Here is an 18,589-nt window from a genome sequence, read left to right as displayed (position 1 = left end):
AACAAACACTTATATATTTTGAAAAATGAAATAAAAATATTCATTTTCAAAACAAAATGGAGAAATTTGCCACTCTAATTGATACCGCAATGGACTGCTGAGATTTCTGTCAAACTTGCTGAAAATCACATCATTTTTGCCGGGATATCAGTATTTATTTTGCTGGGCTCACGGCTGCGCGGATTTTTGCCGAGCTGCACAAATAAAAACTTAGTGTGTAAGGGATCCCCATAGAAAAATTGATGTTTCCGTAAGGAGCAAAATGAATGGTCTCTCGACATCTGCTCAGATAAATTCTTAAGAATTTTTCAAAATATGTTCTGATTTAAACATTTAATATGGAGTTTTAACGATGGATATTCTATCGAGGAAAATCGGTAATTTATTGGTTGGTAGTTAGAACAAACTCTTCGGGTTTTGAAATAATTCTTAGGTTTCAGATTTATAAACTATGTAAGTCGAATTAAATTTATGTCTAAAAGTTAATTATATAAATGTCTGTCATAAAAATGTGCTATTTTTGAACACAAGCGAGGATTTTCCGAATAATTTCGAATCCATAATAAACATTGCACATTATTCTGTATGACTTGCCTCAAAGTTGTGCTTTTCCAGAGGTGAAGGGGTGGAAAGAATCAAATAAAACCAACTTATCAAATTTCACTTGTCAATTTCCTTTTCATCGGATTCGTTGAATAATGTTTTTTGGCAATTTTAGAATTTACCGCCCATTCAAATTGAAATTTTCGACCAAAAGATATTAGGGAGAGACTTAATTTTTGAAAATTATTTGTTTCAGCACATTAACTTCAAATAAAAGTCCATTTCTGTCACTGCAAATGAAATTAAAAGTCACTATTTGGTCACTTTTTCAGTATATGAAAGTCACTATTTGGTCCCTTTTTTCGCCAGTGTTGGTCACTAAAGTCACTATTTTGAGCAGCATTGATCGCTGCCAGCACTGGTATACGATTTGCTTGATTTTCTGCTCCTTGCGATGCACTCTGGTACAATTGCACCACGCTGGAAGGCCATACATGACGGCAGGTAACATGATGGATTTATACATCAGTAGTTAGTTCGCATCACTCAGGCGGGATCGCCGACAGCTAGTGAAAAAAATTTCTTGGGTTTTAATCGTTGATATTAACTTTTCACTTTTGATGGAACATCTCCAGCGCATTCTTATTTCTATGCAGCTTGCAAGAGAGTCTCCTGGATCTGCGTCTGTTGCTACAAAAGCTGTGTAGCGAACATGGAATAATGCGCCTTGTCGATTCCCGTACTTCTCCATATGGGATGCTTTTCTTTATTATAGCACCAATGATTAATTTTGAAAAAAAATCACAAAAATAAGAAACAAACCAAATTTCTTTTCATTGTTTTGTTTTTGATGAGATGAATATGCCGAAACGTTCTCCTACAAACAATTTTTTTTAAATATTCATCAAAGCTAAAATCATCAGGGTTGGGCTTTATTAATAATCTACTAAGGATTTCCGTAGAAGAGTCTACATTAACAAATGGCTAAATCTTCTCAATTTCGACTGATTAAATCATACTTGTTAATATATTAACTGTAATAGCAGTGATTTTTGTATAAAGTCTCTATAAATACCATGTTTCTACGAATTATTTATAAAACATGGATTACACAATACTTTGACACGCTTTGTACTTTCGGTTCTCTATTTAGTATTACTGTACCTTTCGAATGAAGTTAAAATTTATATTATTTGTCTATTTCCGCTCAATAGAAGTTATTTGTGTTTGAACAACTGGCCGGGGTTCTGCTAAATCGAACCAAGCGCCAACAAAAAATTACCCATTCTTCTGCCCAAGCTTTCGTTTAGCAGATCTAATTGATTAAAATTGTATTGGATTTCCCACTACCCCTTAATATATATCCTACAACAAATGTGTGGATAAAGTGATATGAAATGATTTCCGTTATCACAAGTCAGCCAATAAGCCGTTTGGTGCGTTGTGGCAGAACCCCAACCAAATGAAGTACATAATGCATTCAGTGTCAAAAATTTTCACTTGCCCCACCCGTGGTAAGAATCAGACAAAGTCAAAAAATATTTTTTCACGATTTTTGTTGTTGATATCAATATTTTTGTTGCTGGTATTCAAAACTATATATGTAGAAAATAAACTTATCAATGCACTAATTGAACGTGTAACCTACTAATTCGAATTCGAATGTTTGAATTTATTGCAAGCAAAACAATTTGTGCAAAAGATAAACTTGGCAGGTTAAAAATCTTCTACTCTCATTTGTTAATTGGCTCATTATTTCATGTTTTACTCGTACAATACATTGATTTGAATGGCCATGTATGATTGTGAAGTGAATCGGATTAATTCTATTCTATATCATTGAAACAGTTTTTTCACTTACCCCACTGTACCTTACACTGCGAAAGGAAGAAAAACGGCACCGTCATGCAACTGACAGCGGTCTATCTGCACACTGTGCCCGGGACATGGTGGCTATTTTTAGGCTAAGGGAGTTAGATAGGGATGTCTATAGCCTGCAAGAAGCAAATCAATTCAAGCATAATTTTTCATAAGGACGTATGTAACAAATGTAAACAAAACCAGGTTTTTAATACAACATGACAATCACACACGACTTTATATAATACGCATCGATTTTACTGATTTTAGATCTTAAAATTCTTTAATTTTATCTTTTTACGAATCGACGTATGTAGAATTTTCTATTTTTGAAGTCTCACTGTTACATACGTCACTTTAACATATAGGAACTAAGAGCAACCTATGTACCAAAAAACCAAAACAAAACAAAACTGCAGTTGCGCCAATCGTGCACCATAGAAAACCGACCAATGTACAGCGACGTATGTATAATTTAATCGTTTTTCACAGGGAATTTGAATTAACTGAGCTATGACGTGAAGTACGCTTATTAAGTGCCATGCAAGGATGTTATCGATCATTTAGTAATTCGCATTCGATCATTTAGTAGTTTGTCAATAACTCATTCCAAAAGCTGAATTTCAAAATGTTTTGTATGGTGGACTTCTAGTGTGAAGGTTTTTCGACAACTCTGCCTCATGGTTCGTTGTTTGAATTCCACTCGTAACGGAGCTATAGTTTCAGTAACTTATTATTATTTATTCAGACTAAGGCCGAAGTGGCCTGTGCGGTATATAAGAGTCTCCTCCATTCGGCTCGGTCCATGGCTACACGTCGCCAACCACGCAGTCTACGGAGGGTCCGCAAGTCATCTTCCACCTGATCGATCCACCTTGCCCGCTGCGCACCTCGCCTTCTTGTGCCCGTCGGATCGTTGTCGAGAACCATTTTCACCGGGTTACTGTCCGACATTCTGGCTACGTGCCCGGCCCATCGCAGTCGTCCGATTTTCGCGGTGTGAACGATGGATGGTTCTCCCAACAGCTGATGCAATTCGTGGTTCATTCGCCTCCTCCACGTACCGTCCGCCATCTGCACCCCACCATAGATGGTACGCAGCACTTTCCTTTCGAAAACTCCAAGTGCGCGTTGGTCCTCCACGAGCATCGTCCAGGTCTCGTGTCCGTAGAGGACTACCGGTCTAATGAGCGTTTTGTAGATTGTCAGTTTGGTACGGCGGCGAACTCTATTCGATCGGAGCGTCTTGCGGAGTCCAAAGTACGTACGATTTCCAGCCACTATGCGTCTCCGAATTTCTCTGCTGGTGTCATTTTCGGCAGTCACCAGTGAGCCCAAGTACACAAATTCTTCTACCACCTCGATTTCGTCACCACCGATGCAAACTCGCGGTGGGTGGCTCACATTGTCTTCTCTTGAACCTCTTCCTATCATGTACTTCGTCTTCGACGTGTTGATGACTAGTCCGATCCGCTTAGCTTCCCTCTTCAGTCTGATGTAGGCTTCCTCCATCTTCTCAAAGTTACGTGCCATAATATCTATGTCGTCGGCGAAACCAAATAGCTGGACGGACTTATTGAAAATTGTACCACTCGTGTTAATCCCTGCTCTTCGTATTACCCTTCCAAAGCGATGTTGAATAGCAAACACGAAAGACCATCACCTTGCCGTAACCCTCTGCGGGTTTCGAAGGGACTCGAGAATGCCCCTGAAACTCGAACTACGCACATCACCCGATCCATCGTCGCCTTGATCAACCGTATCAGTTTATCCGGAAAACCGTGTTCGTGCATTAGCTGCCATAGCTGGTCCCGATCGATTGTATCATATGCGGCTTTGAAGTCGATGAATAGATGATGTGTGGGCACGTTGTATTCGCGGCATTTCTGCAGTACTTGGCGAATGGCGAACACCTGGTCCGTGGTGGAGCGTTCGCCCATAAAACCCGCCTGGTACTGCCCCACGAACTCCCTTGCAGTTGGTGCTAGTCGACGGCATAAAATTTGGGAGAGTACCTTGTAGGCGGCGTTCAGCAATGTGATTGCGCGGTAGTTGCTACAATCCAGCTTATCGCCCTTTTTGTAGATGGGACACGACACCTTCCATCCACTCCTGCGGCAAAACTTCCTCCTCCCAAATCTTGGTAATGACCCAGTGCAGCGCTCTAGCCAGTGCCTCACCACCGTGTTTAAATAGCTCTCCTGGTAGTTGGTCAACCCCAGGGGATTTGTTGTTCTTCAACCGGCCAATCTCCTCCTGGATTTCCTGGAGATCCGGAGCCGGGAAGATTATGTCCTGCGCGCGTTCTCCCAGGTCCATCACCATACCGCCATCTTCGTCTGTCACATCGCCATTCAGGTGTTCTTCGTAGTGCTGCCGCCACCTTTGGATCACCTCACGCTCGTTCGTAAGAAGGTTCCCGTTTATGTCCTTACACATATCAGGCTGTGGCACGTGGCCCTTACGTGAACGGTTTAACTTCTCATAGAACTTTCGTGTGTTATTAGCGCGGTACAGTTGCTCCGTTTCTTCACGGTCTCGATCTTCCTGCTGGCGCTTTTCCTCCGGAAAATCGAGTTTTGTCTGTTCCGCGCCTGTTTATATCGTGCCTCGTTCGCCCTCGTGCGGTGTTGCAGCAATCTCGCCCATGCTGCATTCTTCTCTTCCACTAACTGCTCACATTCGCCGTCATACCAGTCGTTTCTCTGATCCGGGGGCACCGTGCCAAGTGCAGCGGTTGCGGTGCTACCAATGGCGGATCGAATATCTCTCCAGCCATCTTCAAGAGACGCTGCGCCTAGCTGCTCTTCCGTTGGGAGTGCCACTTCCAGCTGCTGCGCGTATTCTTGGGCTAGTCTACCGTCTCGTAGCCGCCCGATATTAAGCCGCGGCGTCCGACTTCGACGCGTGTTGTACACCGTCGATAGTTTTGAGCGCAGGCATACTGCAACGAGGTAGTGGTCGGATTCAATATTCGCACTGCGGTAAGTGCGGACGTTCGTGATGTCGGAGAAGAATTTACCGTCGATTAGAACGTGGTCGATTTGGTTTTCCGTTTCTTGGTTAGGTGATTTCCATGTGGCTTTGTGGATATTTTTGCGGGGAAAGAAGGTGCTTCGGACTACCATTCCACGGGAGGCTGCGAAGTTTATGCATCGTTGGCCGTTGTCATTCGATACGGTGTGCAGACTATCCGGTCCGATGGCCGGTTTATACATTTCCTCCTTCCTACCTGTGCGTTCATGTCACCGATGACGATTTTAACGTCCCGCAGTGGGCATCCATCGTATGTCTGCTCCATCTGTGCGTAGAACGCTTCTTTCTCGTCGTCGGGTCTCCCTTCGTGTGGGCAGTGCACGTTGATGATGCTATAGTTGAAGAAACGGCCTTTAATCCTCAGCTTGCACATCCTTGCGTTGATTGGCTGCCACCCAATCACGCGTTGGCGCATCTTACCCAGCACTATGAAGCCGGTTCCCAGCTCGTTGGTGGTGCCACAGCTTTGGTAGAAGGTAGCCGCTCGATGCCCGCTTTTCCACACTTTCTGTCCTGTCCAGCAAATCTCCTGCAGCGCCACGACGTCGAAGTTGCGGGGATGTAATTCATCGTAGATCATCCTGTCGCAACCTGCGAAACCTAGCGACTTGCAATTCCATGTTCCAAGCTTCCAATCGTGATCCTGTATTCGTCGCCTAGGTCTTTGCCGATTATATCGAGTCGCATTATCTCTTATATTGTTCGTAATGATTGGTTTTCTAGGCGGCTTATTGGGCCTGCGCAAACCTCCTGTCTCGTCGGAGGGCCGTCGTGTCAGGGCTGTTTAGCGTCCCACCTAACACCAGGACTTCAGTAACTTAGACTAAATGATTACAAAACTCCGATCATTTAGTCTAAGTTACTGCAACTAGCGCTATAAATCCGTTATTAGTTGAATTCTAACAACGAACCCTTAGGCAGAGTTGTAGAAAAACATTCGCACTAGAAGTCCACCATACAACACATTTTGAAATTCAGCTTCTGGAATGAATCATTGACAAACTACTAAACGATCGAACGCAAATTACTAAATGATCGATAACATGCTTGGTGCCATGTATTGATGCATGCCAGCGGAAAAAAATATTGAAAAAAGATTTGGTTTTAAAACAGTTTTAGAAAAAGTTTTGCCAACTTTCTGCAAAGGATTTCTCGAATCCTAATAATTGTTACATACGTCGTTATAAAAAATTATGCTTGAATTACTGTTTTAATTGTTTTGTTTTTGATGGGATGAACATAGGATATGAAACCCAGCAGCAGTAACCCTACGCGGTGAAATCTGCTTAACAGAAGCGGTCGACAGAAAACAGACTGTGTTGCCAGATAATGAATTTCCGTTGCGAAAATATCACTATTCATATATTAATTAAACTTTCTCTTTCATTTCTTTTCAGCATCGATTTAGCAGCATGTGCAAGGTACAGTCAACCCACAGATATGAATTAAGCGATCTATTGATAGAAAACTAAAAAAATGTTTTTTTTTTTCGGTACAGATCTTGCTCCTGTCATATACTTTCCCCGGAACTAGCAATTAGAAACTGACATTTTCTACTCAGCTTGATACAAATATTGATAAACAATTATTTTTCCATAATCAACTCAAAGAAAGTCCAATGTTGGTCTCTAATTTCTACTGTAGCTTCTGAGCATTAATGGGGTATCAGACTTGACAATAAGATTTTCTGTATTTCCATGTGCCTCAATTAACGTAGTATAAATATGCTTAGTTTTATCAGAAGTCCAATTGCCTACTGCGCTTGTCTATTTGGGCAGCGCCTACATTCCCGGTCTCGTAGCTTCCGCTCTCTTCATGATACTTTCGGACATGTTGACCTATGACCTGCCAATGACAAGGCAATGAGATGAATTTCATCTTATTTGAAATTCGTCATTACGCAAGTATGTATGTTGCAATAAAGTGATTCATGGCTGTGGGATGACCGTATCTTTTACAGTCTAATTGATTCAACGTACGTCGTTGAATACTGCTTTGACAGTCAAACACTGTTATTGTATATCAGCCTTATAACATTAGGGTAGATGTACCAGTCGTGGTCACAACACCAATTGTCGCACTAGTGCATTATACACCGAATGATACATCAAACCACCACAAAACATGTTCTGATAAGTGAAACATATCATTAGGATACGATAACACCTTCAATCTCCTCCAATAGACACAAAACATAATTGTACAAATTCATTTCACTTAATTTTCATTTGCACCAGTTGTCTCACTGGTGGTCCCATTATGGCCAATCCCATAAGAAAACAATGGGATTTGCCATAATTGGAAACCGAATAAAATAAGGAAGAGTGTTACAACTGATGCATGCGTTCTTGTTAAGCGATTTTGAAGATAATACAGATTTTTTTTGTGGTTTTTCTAAGGGGCAGGAAGAGAACGCTTTGGTTTGACATACTAACACCAGTCATAAGCCTTTTATTTATTTTTCAAAAATAAGTTGTTCTGAAGTATAGCGGTGATTGGTACACTTACCCTAGTCTTCATTCCACTCGACTTATGACCATGGTCGATTGATTTCAAGAACTATCAACACGTTGTATGCAGACCGATAGTTTTTGTCTGTTATCGCATCGCCATTATTTTGTTTTAAGTGTTAACAATACTCTTATTATGTCCGCAGATCAGCTTCCATAATTCCACAGCAATCGCTAGACCATGGTAGACATGTTAAACCAATAAGTGAAAACTAAACTGTTAAAATCAAAACCCTAACATTAAAATGTCAACTAAATTAGCTTAAGTTTTATAAGCTGGTGTAGTTTTATTGATTTTGATTTAAAATAACGATACATTTGATTGACGATGATCGAAATTCTATACTAAATTGAACAAAAAGGTGCTTTGAGGCCTTGATAATATTTCTAAAAAAAAAACATAATGGTTGTTGTAGTTGGAAAATTAAAGAGGATCATTTTCACATCGTTGCTTGTTTTGCAAAGTCAGCAACAAAACACTTGTTCAACCTCGATTGTCGTCAGTTCATTACATTTTTTACGTACATATCTCACTCTCACTCGCAGCATGTCATGCCACAGAAGTACGTACGACAGACAACTATAGGCATAGGCAGACGACCCAGGAAATCTTCTCGCGTGGTGTCCTCTTTTTATGCGCAGATCGTTTTCACCGGTCCGCAAAATTTTCATCCACTGCTAGTTTTTAGACCGATGAATTACATTCATGAGCGTAACAAAACGACACGATGATTCTTTGAACCACACATCATCGTCACTCATTATCGGTTCCTCCGTCCAGTCCACTTATAGGGACGATCCATCAATGCCGCCAAAGTTTACAAATTCTAAATCCCGACTCATCTGCTTCGGTTCATATAGGGAGCTCCCTAAAATATGTATGCGCAGTCACCTCCCCCTCAAAGCGTGACATAATTTATGGACAATTCCATATGTGTGCAGCGATACTGGTGGCACCTCGGTCGCCGCGAAACCAACGTCATTCGCTAATCTTTCATTATGGTCAGTTGTTGTTCACGTATTCGGTATATGCAAATGCCGCTTTGCACATTCCAGCACAAAACCATTGACGAGGCAGCAGGCAGGCAGTGTTACGAAATGTAGCCACATCTGCCCATACATATAAGGCGAACTGGAAGACAGGCCGTGTGGTGGCCGATCGATAGGATTGTCATACCTATATTTTGTTGTTTTGTTCTTAATGCGTTCCTTAACGAGATCGTGGCCCTACGAAGCAGCCACGTTAGACCAACATCTGGAGGAGGCAAAACGAATCTGTTTACAACTTGTCGTTGCCTAATCTTTGATGTTTGGCCTTACTTCGAAACCTTGGTGAGCGCGTGCGTGTTTTTCTTCTACGTTTTATAATATGTGAGTGATAATTGTAGCAGCAGAGGGCCGAGCACGTGAATTTAGTGCTACGTAATAGATTCGCTTGGGAAGAATGACGAGAAGTTCCGAGCGTTTATCTACAAAACGAGAATAATCGTTTCTGCACGTTATCAGCTTCCTGCTGTTTGCATCACGTGAAAGATATTGACATTGAATAATTTAAATAGTCCGGATGAAACGTCTATAGCTGACAAGAGGTCTGGAATGAAAGAAATTGGTATAGCTTCTTGAAAAATTATCTTATCGCCGAGACCGGGCCACTATTTGCACGAGTTTCTAAAAAATGCACTTATTTATGTTCATTCGAAATTTTTCGGAGAGTTTATAAAGGGTCATAGTTAAATTCCTCAGAAAGATGGACCCCTCGTTAATTATACACGAAATCACTTTTATGGACCGATTTTTGACAATTCTTGACTCACCAAAACTATCATAACTCAATCATTTCTCAACCGATTTCAGAGGTCAGCATATCGTTGGAAAGAGGAAGAGTGTGGCCTCAAAACTCTGAAAACTATTTTTTTGCTAGGTTTGCAACCACCGATTTTGAATATTAATACATTGTTGGAAAGCTTAGCCTATATTGTGCTTTGTGTTCAAAAAACTCAGGTGTATAATTTTTCTATCAAAAGTCATGTAAGATTTACTATGCATGCATCTGAGCAACGAACATTATTTTTATGGGTAATATTTTATACTATGACTTCAGTTCCTTGATTTGACACACTATTCTACGCCAAATATGTTTTGAAAACGAAGAGCATAGTGCCGAGATCTACTTTGGTATTCTGCTAATCTACACAGAATCTATTTTTAGATTTTGCACTAAAAAGCACAAAATAATTTTCTTAACAAGACTGACGAGGGTTTAGTTTAATGAAGGGGCTGGGAATCGAACCCATGACCATTCGCTTGTAAGGCGAACGTGTAGCCAACTACGCTACGGGACCCACCATTGTTTTGTGGTATGTTACACCTTTCCAGAAACTTCGCACTATTTTATACAGATACATGTTTTTCCACTAACAGTGAGGTCATCTTCAGTGTTCTGTAGAGCTTCAATATTTTGAAACTCGCCCACAACATTCTTTGACGTGAAAAAATTTCGATCCAAATTCGAGTGCAATAAGTATTAAAACCGCCATATCAATAATGCAGGCATACCTCGATTGTACGTACATTTTACCTCGATAGTACGTACACCAAAAAACTTTTTTTTTTGTTTCATTTTCTGAACGATTTTAGTTAAAAATTGAATTTGTTTTGATCATGACACTTGCGTCGGGTTCTTCATATGCTACGTAATAATTTTCCATCTGAATTAAACAATATTGTGAGCTTATAATGAATTTACTAGCAAAACATAAAAAATGCAGCGTGTCATAAATTTTAACAGTCTTACGTAACACAAATTATACTTTTATTTTAAACAACTCAAGGAACATCTGAAACAGCTGATTACATACTCTAAGACAGCAGTTCTCAACCTGGGGTACATGTACCCCTGGGGGTACTTTCGCTGACCCCAGGGGGTACCTCGGACAAATATTACGGCAGATGTAATACAAATGAGGGAGTTAGAAGCAGATGGGTGTAAGTATCATTTTGATCAACATTGAGTTGACTACAGCAAAAAAATACTTTGGTTCTAGAGCTTTGCGCCAATATGTTGATATAGTTTGTACGCTGTTTATGAAAAATGTGAAAATTGTAATTTGTAATTTGTAATTTTTTAAACTTCCACTCAATTTGTATGAATCTAAAACATATAGAAGCTATTTTTCTCAAAACTAAATTTTTGCACTTTCCTTTCACGAGACTCGGAAGCCTCCTTTCATAAGGCTTGGAAGTCTAATTTCAAGAAGCTCGGAAGTTTCTTTTAAAGATGCTCGGAAGCCTCCTTTCAAGAGGCTCGGAAGCCTCCTTTCAAGAGGCTCGGAAGCCTCCTTTCAAGAGGTTCGGAAGCCTCCTTTCAAGAGGCTCGGGAGCCTCCTTTCAAGAGGCTCGGAAGCCTTCTTTCAAGAGGCTCGGAAGTCTCCTTCCAAGAGTCTTGGAAACCTTCTTTCAAGAGGCTTGGAAACCTCTTTCAAGAGACTTTGAAGCCTCCTTTCAAGAGGCTCGGAAGCCTCCTTTCAAGAGGCTCGGAAGCCTCCTTTCAAGAGGCTCGGAAGCCTCCTTTCAAGAGGCTCGGAAGCCTCCTTTCAAGCGGCCCGGAAGCCTCCTTTCAAGAGGCTCGGAAGCCTCCTTTCAAGAGGCTCGGAAGCCTCCTTTCAAGAGGCTCGGAAAACTCCTTTCAAGAGGCTCGGAAGCCTTCTTTCAAGAGGCTCGGAAGCCTCCTTTCAAGAGGCTTGGAAGCCTTCTTTCAAGAGGCTCGGAAGCTTCCTTTCAAGAGGCTCGGAAGCCTCCTTTCAAGAGGCTCGGAAGCCTCCTTTCAAGAGGCTCGGAAGCCTCCTTTCAAGAGGCTCGGAAGCCTCCTTTCCAGAGGCTCGGAAGCCTCCTTTCAAGAGGCTCGGAAGCCTCCTTTCAAGAGGCTCGGAAGCCTTCTTTCAAAAGGCTCGGAAGCCTCCTTTCAAGAGGCTCGGAAGCCTCCTTTCAAGAGGCTCGGAAGCCTCCTTTCAAGAGGCTCGGAAGCCTCCTTTCAAGAGGCTCGGAAGCCTCCTTTCAAGAGGCTCGGAAGCCTCCTTTCAAGAGGCTCGGAAGCCTCCTTTAAAGAGGCTCAGAAGCCTCCTTTCAAAAGGCTCGGAAGCCTCCTTTCAAGGGGCTCGGAAGCTTCCTTTCAAGAGAATCGGAAGCCTCCTTTCAAGAGGCTCGGAAGCCTCCTTCCAAGAGGCTCGGAAGCCTCCTTTCAAGAGGCTCGGAAGCCTCCTTTCAAGAGGCTCAGAAGCTTCCTTTCCAGAGGCCTGGAAGCCTCCTTTCAAGAGGCTCGGAAGCCTCCTTTCAAGAGGCTCGGAAGCCTCCTTTCAAGAGGCTCGGAAGCCTCCTTTCAAGAGGCTCGGAAGCCTCCTTTCAAGAGGCTCGGAAGCCTCCTTTCAAGAGGCTCGGAAGCCTCCTTTCAAGAGGCTCGGAAGCCTCCTTTCAAGAGGCTCGGAAGACTGCTTTCAAAAGACTCGGAAGCCTCCTTTCAAGAGGCTCGGAAGCCTCCTTTCAAGAGGCTCGGAAGCCTCCTTTCAAGAGGCTCGGAAGCCTCCTTTCAAGAAACTCGGAAGCCTTTCTTAAGAGGCTTTGAAGCCTCCTTCCAAAAGAATTGGAAGCCTTATTTCAAGAGACTCGGAAGCCTCCTTCCAAGAGTCTTGGAAGCCTTCTTTCAAGAGGCTTGGAAACCGCCTTTCAATAGGCTCGGAAGCCTCCTTCCAAGAGTCTTGAAAGCTTTCTTTCAAGAGGTTCGGAAGCCTCCTTTCAAGAAACTCGGAAGGCTTTATTTAAAATGTTCGGAAGCCTCCTTTCAAGAAACTCGGAAGCCTTCTTTTAAGAGGCTTTGAAGCCACCTTCCAAGAGTCCTGGAAGCCTTCTTTCAAGAGGCTTGTAAACAGGCTCGGAAGCCTCCTTTCAAGAATCGCGGAAGATCGGAATAATTACAATACTCTTGGAAGCGTGCTTTCAAGAGATTCGGAAGTCTCCTTTCAAGAGGCTCGAAATTATTTCATTATGCTTGGAACCCTGCTTTTAAGAAATTCGAAAGCTTATCAACAATGATTGAAATTGTATGGATGCATAAATTTCATAGGAATTCATTTTTTATTTTTATTGATTCGATATAATAGTTATGGTCTATTCCCAGGAGTTTCTTCAGAAATTTATCTTTCTATTCCACTAGAGATTCAATCAAGAGTTCCTAGATTCCTCTAAGACGTCTTACTGGAAGTTTATCCAGGAAGCATCTCCAAGAATTCGTCTGGAAGCTCTTGCACCAGAAAACCATTCAAAAATTCCCATGTAAACAGTGTTAGTGTTATGTACTCATATAATTACGAATCATAATAAAGGTTCCTCCAAACCAACGCGATGCGACTGTTGCTATAGCTGGCAGTTTGATGTTTTGGTAAGGAAGCGCCAATAGAGTCGCAACGACAGTGACAGTCCAGGGCAACCCTAAGGTTTTTCATTCCCATGAAATTTATAGGAGAAATCCATAAATCTTTAAAACATTACTCCAACAACATTCTGTTACTCTTAAATAAACAAAAAGGCAAACTTTTTTTTTGCTTCGATAATAAGTACACTAAAATAATGTTAGATTTGGGAACCGCAAGACTATCGGTTTGGTAGAGGTTTTTTCAGTAGCTTCGTATTCTACGTCTACATTTCGTTCATCCAATCATAGGTTTATTCCTTGTAGTTTTTACTTATCCAATATATTTAAAAACACATGGTTTTTGCTTTGACTTATGAATGGTGATATTAGAAGGTTGAGAAGCTGTGCCATGGAGAAGTATCAACATCGGGTTTATTAGATAGGGTAAATCACTAATTGGGCATATGGACCCGATTTTTAAAAAGTTTCCCATTTATTTCGCACAATACTCAACATCTTTCAACCATTTATTTCACATTGATTCAATTAGAGGAAATAAAAATGTAGATTCCGAACATTCGCTCTTCGTAGCAAAATCACTGAGCCGGAGTGAGTCTTTCCACTTTTACAAAAACTATTGATTAATATTTATAATCCTTTATCTTCAAAGAGGAAGTACTCTATTGAACAACAAATTGCCTAATTATGAGAAAGAAATATCACTAACATGTGAATTAGCTTGAGTTGGTAAATTTCTTGTTGGTAAATTTCTTGCTTCTCATTAACATCGACAAACTGAAAACAATCGTAACCAAATTAAAGAATGAAGAATGCGGCAGTGGCGGCTAATCAGTGCCAAACACGTCCGGAAAACAATATCCATACAATCTTTCCACAGCAACTGCCGCCACAACAACAGCGGTCGATATGTTTATCACCGAACACTTTCGTCACCTGAACTACTGCAATCATCGTCTGCAACGTCAGTAGTCAAACAAGTTCGGTTGATTTTCGAATGGCTTATCAAATTCTCCGATGTTTTGTATTTTTCCGTACAAGTTTTCGTCTTGCCTGAACAAGACATACATCGTCTGCCCGAGAAGCTATAAGATTTCTAAAAAATAAAGTGATAGGCTTTACGACAAACAATTTCGTTCGACTGAGGTGATGTCATTATGTGTGTACGTGCACACACATTTTGTAGACATACTTTTTGGCAAATAAAAAATTCAATAGGGGAACTAATCCTTTTAAATTGTTCCGATCGTTGGTTGCGTACAGGACGAAACACTGTTTTACACAAAGTTTGAAAAATGACATGTATGAAATTTTGGCCCATTTTTAGGTGGGTTAATCGAGATTCTATTATATCTAAGCTGTATGCAGCATCGTGTATGCTTACCGTCGTAGGTGGTTAGCATGGGGCGTCTAATTCGTTTCTGGTTAGCAACTCAAGCACGTTGTCGGTCGAAATCGTCTGCCTGTTTTCACTGGGATTTCGTTCCGCAGGCGCCACGGCCGACCATACGATTTGTTATCAGTTTTGTACTGATTGGAGTTTTTCTCTCGCTTTTTTGTGTTTGAAGATATTATATGCATTTTAATTTACTCTTTCCTTGCATATCGCGCTTCTTGAAGCTAGTTCAACTATCACGCAAAATTGTTACAATTATAGATTCGGCTCCCAACAGGTTGTACCTAAATGAATCATAGCATAGCAATTGGATCACGTTTCGCACCATACCCTTGCTCAATCCTGCCAAGCCAGAACAAAAAATGAAGCTCTTTCATTAGCGGGCGCAGACACCAAACACCGGTTTTCAAAATGTTTTCTCTCATTTTGTCGCCTTCGTACGAAATTGTCAAGGCTACCTGGCTATTATCACATTTTTTTTATGTATGTACAGTCTGTGTATGTGGTTGTGTGTTTTAATTGGTAGGTGCCTCTTATAAAAAAAACCTAGCGACGCAAATCTTGCGTTCTCACTCGCTGTCTCACATTCAGCCTTCTACATGTATTCTGCGTCGAACCTGTGCTGTTTGGTGGTTGGGGTATCTCTGTCATAAATTTAAATGCTTCGCTTATCTCACAGTTCCTTGGTGGTGCACCTTTCGGGGAAGCCTGTTTGCATCTGATCGGTATTTTTAGCGATCAGTTTTGTATCAGATCAGTGCGTTAAAGTTCGGAATGCCCGAATACTGATTCGCTACTAGAACTTATTCAAACGTCGCTTAAAACAGTGTTTTCTTTTATGATTGAAGCAATACGCATAACGACTTGACACCACAAGACAAGATTTTAAACCCAATGTGCTTGACCGAATAGGAATGTTTTTGTTTTTCGAAACAGAGTTTAAGTTTAATTTTTGTTTTGCAAATCGAACCATCTTTATGGATATGCATGTGGAAACAAAGTGCATTCCCAATAGATTCGGAAGATTTGGCTGATAGGGTGTGTTTTCGTTTTGCATTTGTATCATCCATTCTTGTGAATTATTTCCTCGTTCTGCAAAGTTAGTTTTGTATGTAAGCGGTCATCTGAACGAATAACACGGAGTGTTTGAAATGGATGATTGATCGTTGGTCACAAGTCTTACACTCAGCGAACTGGACTATCGAAATTCATAACTGGCGCCTTATGAATCTTCGACTGATTATCCCACCAACAGTGCTTCTTATACGCAGTTACCTTCCCGAGCAATCAAGCGTCGATGGGCGTGTGGTCTACATACCGGCCTCCCGACCCCGACGTCCATGGTTCGAACCCAGTCTGCCGCACTTCACTTTTTTTCAAATGAAAATCATCATTCATAAGGCAACATATTGAAATTCATACCGATTCCTTGTGGCAAATTTTCATAAGGCGTTTGATTGAAAATCATACGTCCATTTTCCTCAGTGTAGGACTTGGTTTTTCTATACTCACCTTGGCTATAATAGGTTGACGAAACACCTGTCACAGATAGGAGTCTGCAGTGATTCGATAAATAAAATACGGTTTGATTTTGGTCGACTAGGACATTTATTTTTTAATGAAACAATATATACTCCTTAATATACTAAAGGAGTGATCAATTATTATATTATGCGCTACTAGCACTTGTGGCAATAGTACTGTTAGAATAAGATTCAGAAAAAAAAACTGCTATACACTGAGCGAAATAAAAATAGCACCATCAAGTTTTTTACTAATATTTTCTAAAACGTAATTTCAGTTCAGAGTGTAAGCAAATTTTGTTTCACAATTTTTCAGACATTATATCGGACCATTTGTTTCATCAATTTTTGGTAATGTTTCAGCAAAAACCATCTTAAAATATGGGTCTCCAGTAGCCTTGTGAGCAAAGGCGTAGGATTGCCTTTCCGGACATGGCGAGTTCGATTCTCGGTCCGGTCTAGGATGTTTTTGGGTTGGAAACTTTCTCGACACCCTGGGCATAGTGTATCCGTTGTACAAGATACATACTTTTACAATGGAAGACATAGAAAAGCTTTCAAATAACACTATCCAACAAAAATGAACTTTTTTTCGCTCCCTTCGACCATTTTTAATGTACTCAATAGATTTTTTTACGCTGAATTCAGGTACGTATTCAGATTTTCTGTAACACGTCCAGTTTTTTAGAAAAACGCATTTTAATTAATGAAAGTACGTATTTTCATAGAAATTTGGTTTCTCTCCCCTGCAAAGCTGAATTTTGGCTCCTCACTTTTAGAATCAAGTTTGAATTTTGTAGAATGGGCCTTGTAGAATGCATGTGGGTTGTTGGATTTCATTTGGCACGTACATTTGTTGTGAAAAACGGAATTTCATTCACAAAAGTACGTATTTTCATAGAAATTCGGTTTCTCTCCTCTGCAAAGCTGAATTTCGGCTCCTCACTTTTAGAATAAAGTTTGAATTTTGTAGAATGGGCCTTGTAGAATGCATGTGGATTGTTGGATTTCATTTGGCACGTACATTTGTTATGTAAAACGGAATTTCATTCACAAAAGTACGTATTTTCATAGAAATTTGGTTTCTCTCCTCTGCAAAGCTGAATTTCGGCTCCTCACTTTTAGAATAAAGTTTGAATTTTGTAGAATGGGCCTTGTAGAATGCATGTGAGCTGTTGGATTTCATTTGGCACGTACATTTGTTGTGAAAAAAGGAATTTCATTCACAAAAGTACGTATTTTCATAGAAATTTGGTTTCTCTCCTCTGCAAAGCTGAATTTTGGCTCCTCACTTTTAGAATAAAGTTTGAATTTTGTAGAATGGGCCTTGTAGAATGCATGTGGGTTGTTGGATTTCATTTGGCACGTACATTTGTTGTGAAAAACGGAATTTCATTCACAAAAGTACGTCTTTTCATAGAAATTTGGTTTCTCTCCTCTGCAAAGCTGAATTTCGGTTCCTCACTTTTAGAATAAAGTTTGAATTTTGTAGAATGGGCCTTGTAGAATGCATGTGAGCTGTTGGATTTCATTTGGCACGTACATTTGTTGTGAAAAACGGAATTTCATTCACAAAAGTACGTATTTTCATAGAAATTTGGTTTCTCTCCTCTGCAAAGCTGAATTTCGGCTCCTCACTTTTAGAATCAAGTTTGAATTTTGTAGAATGGGCCTTGTAGAATGCTTGTGGGTTGTTGGATTTCATTTGGCACGTACATTTGTTGTGAAAAACGGAATTTATTTCACAAAAGTACGTATTTTCATAGAAATTCGGTTTCTCTCCTCTGCAAAGCTGAATTTCGGCTCCTCACTTTTAGAATAAAGTTTGAATTTCGTAGAATGGGCCTTGTAGAATGCATGTGGATTGTTGGATTTCATTTGGCACGTACATTTGTTATGTAAAACGGAATTTCATTCACAAAAGTACGTATTTTCATAGAAATTTGGTTTCTCTCCTCTGCAAAGCTGAATTTTGGCTCCTCACTTTTAGAATAAAGTTTGAATTTTGTAGAATGGGCCTTGTAGAATGCATGTGAGCTGTTGGATTTTATTTGGCACGTACATTTGTTGTGAAAAAAGGAATTTCATTCACAAAAGTACGTCTTTTCATAGAAATTTGGTTTCTCTCCTCTGCAAAGCTGAATTTCGGTTCCTCACTTTTAGAATAAAGTTTGAATTTTGTAGAATGGGCCTTGTAGAATGCATGTGAGCTGTTGGATTTCATTTGGCACGTACATTTGTTATGTAAAACGGAATTTCATTCACAAAAGTACGTATTTTCATAGAAATTTGGTTTCTC

At 40.5% G+C, this 18,589-nt stretch overlaps 1 protein-coding gene across 4 annotated transcripts in view; it reads left to right on the top strand.

Annotated features, from left to right (window-relative positions):
- The window catches only part of LOC134220555 (non-canonical poly(A) RNA polymerase protein Trf4-1-like), an 84,400-nt gene that overhangs the window by 33,491 nt on the left and 32,320 nt on the right, over positions 1–18,589 (top strand). For 3 of the 4 annotated variants that reach the window (XM_062699642.1, XM_062699641.1, XM_062699644.1), the window contains exon 3: positions 6,837–6,860. The exons of the other annotated variant lie outside the window; for it this stretch is intronic. In XM_062699642.1, the coding sequence (XP_062555626.1) occupies positions 6,837–6,860 (24 nt within the window). The remainder of the gene's footprint in view (positions 1–6,836; positions 6,861–18,589) is intronic. 4 annotated transcript variants of the gene reach the window in all.

Source organism: Armigeres subalbatus, chromosome 3 (assembly GCF_024139115.2).
Source record: "Armigeres subalbatus isolate Guangzhou_Male chromosome 3, GZ_Asu_2, whole genome shotgun sequence".
Taxonomy (NCBI): domain Eukaryota; kingdom Metazoa; phylum Arthropoda; class Insecta; order Diptera; family Culicidae; genus Armigeres; species Armigeres subalbatus.
This window is presented reverse-complemented; position numbering and strand designations above follow the sequence as displayed.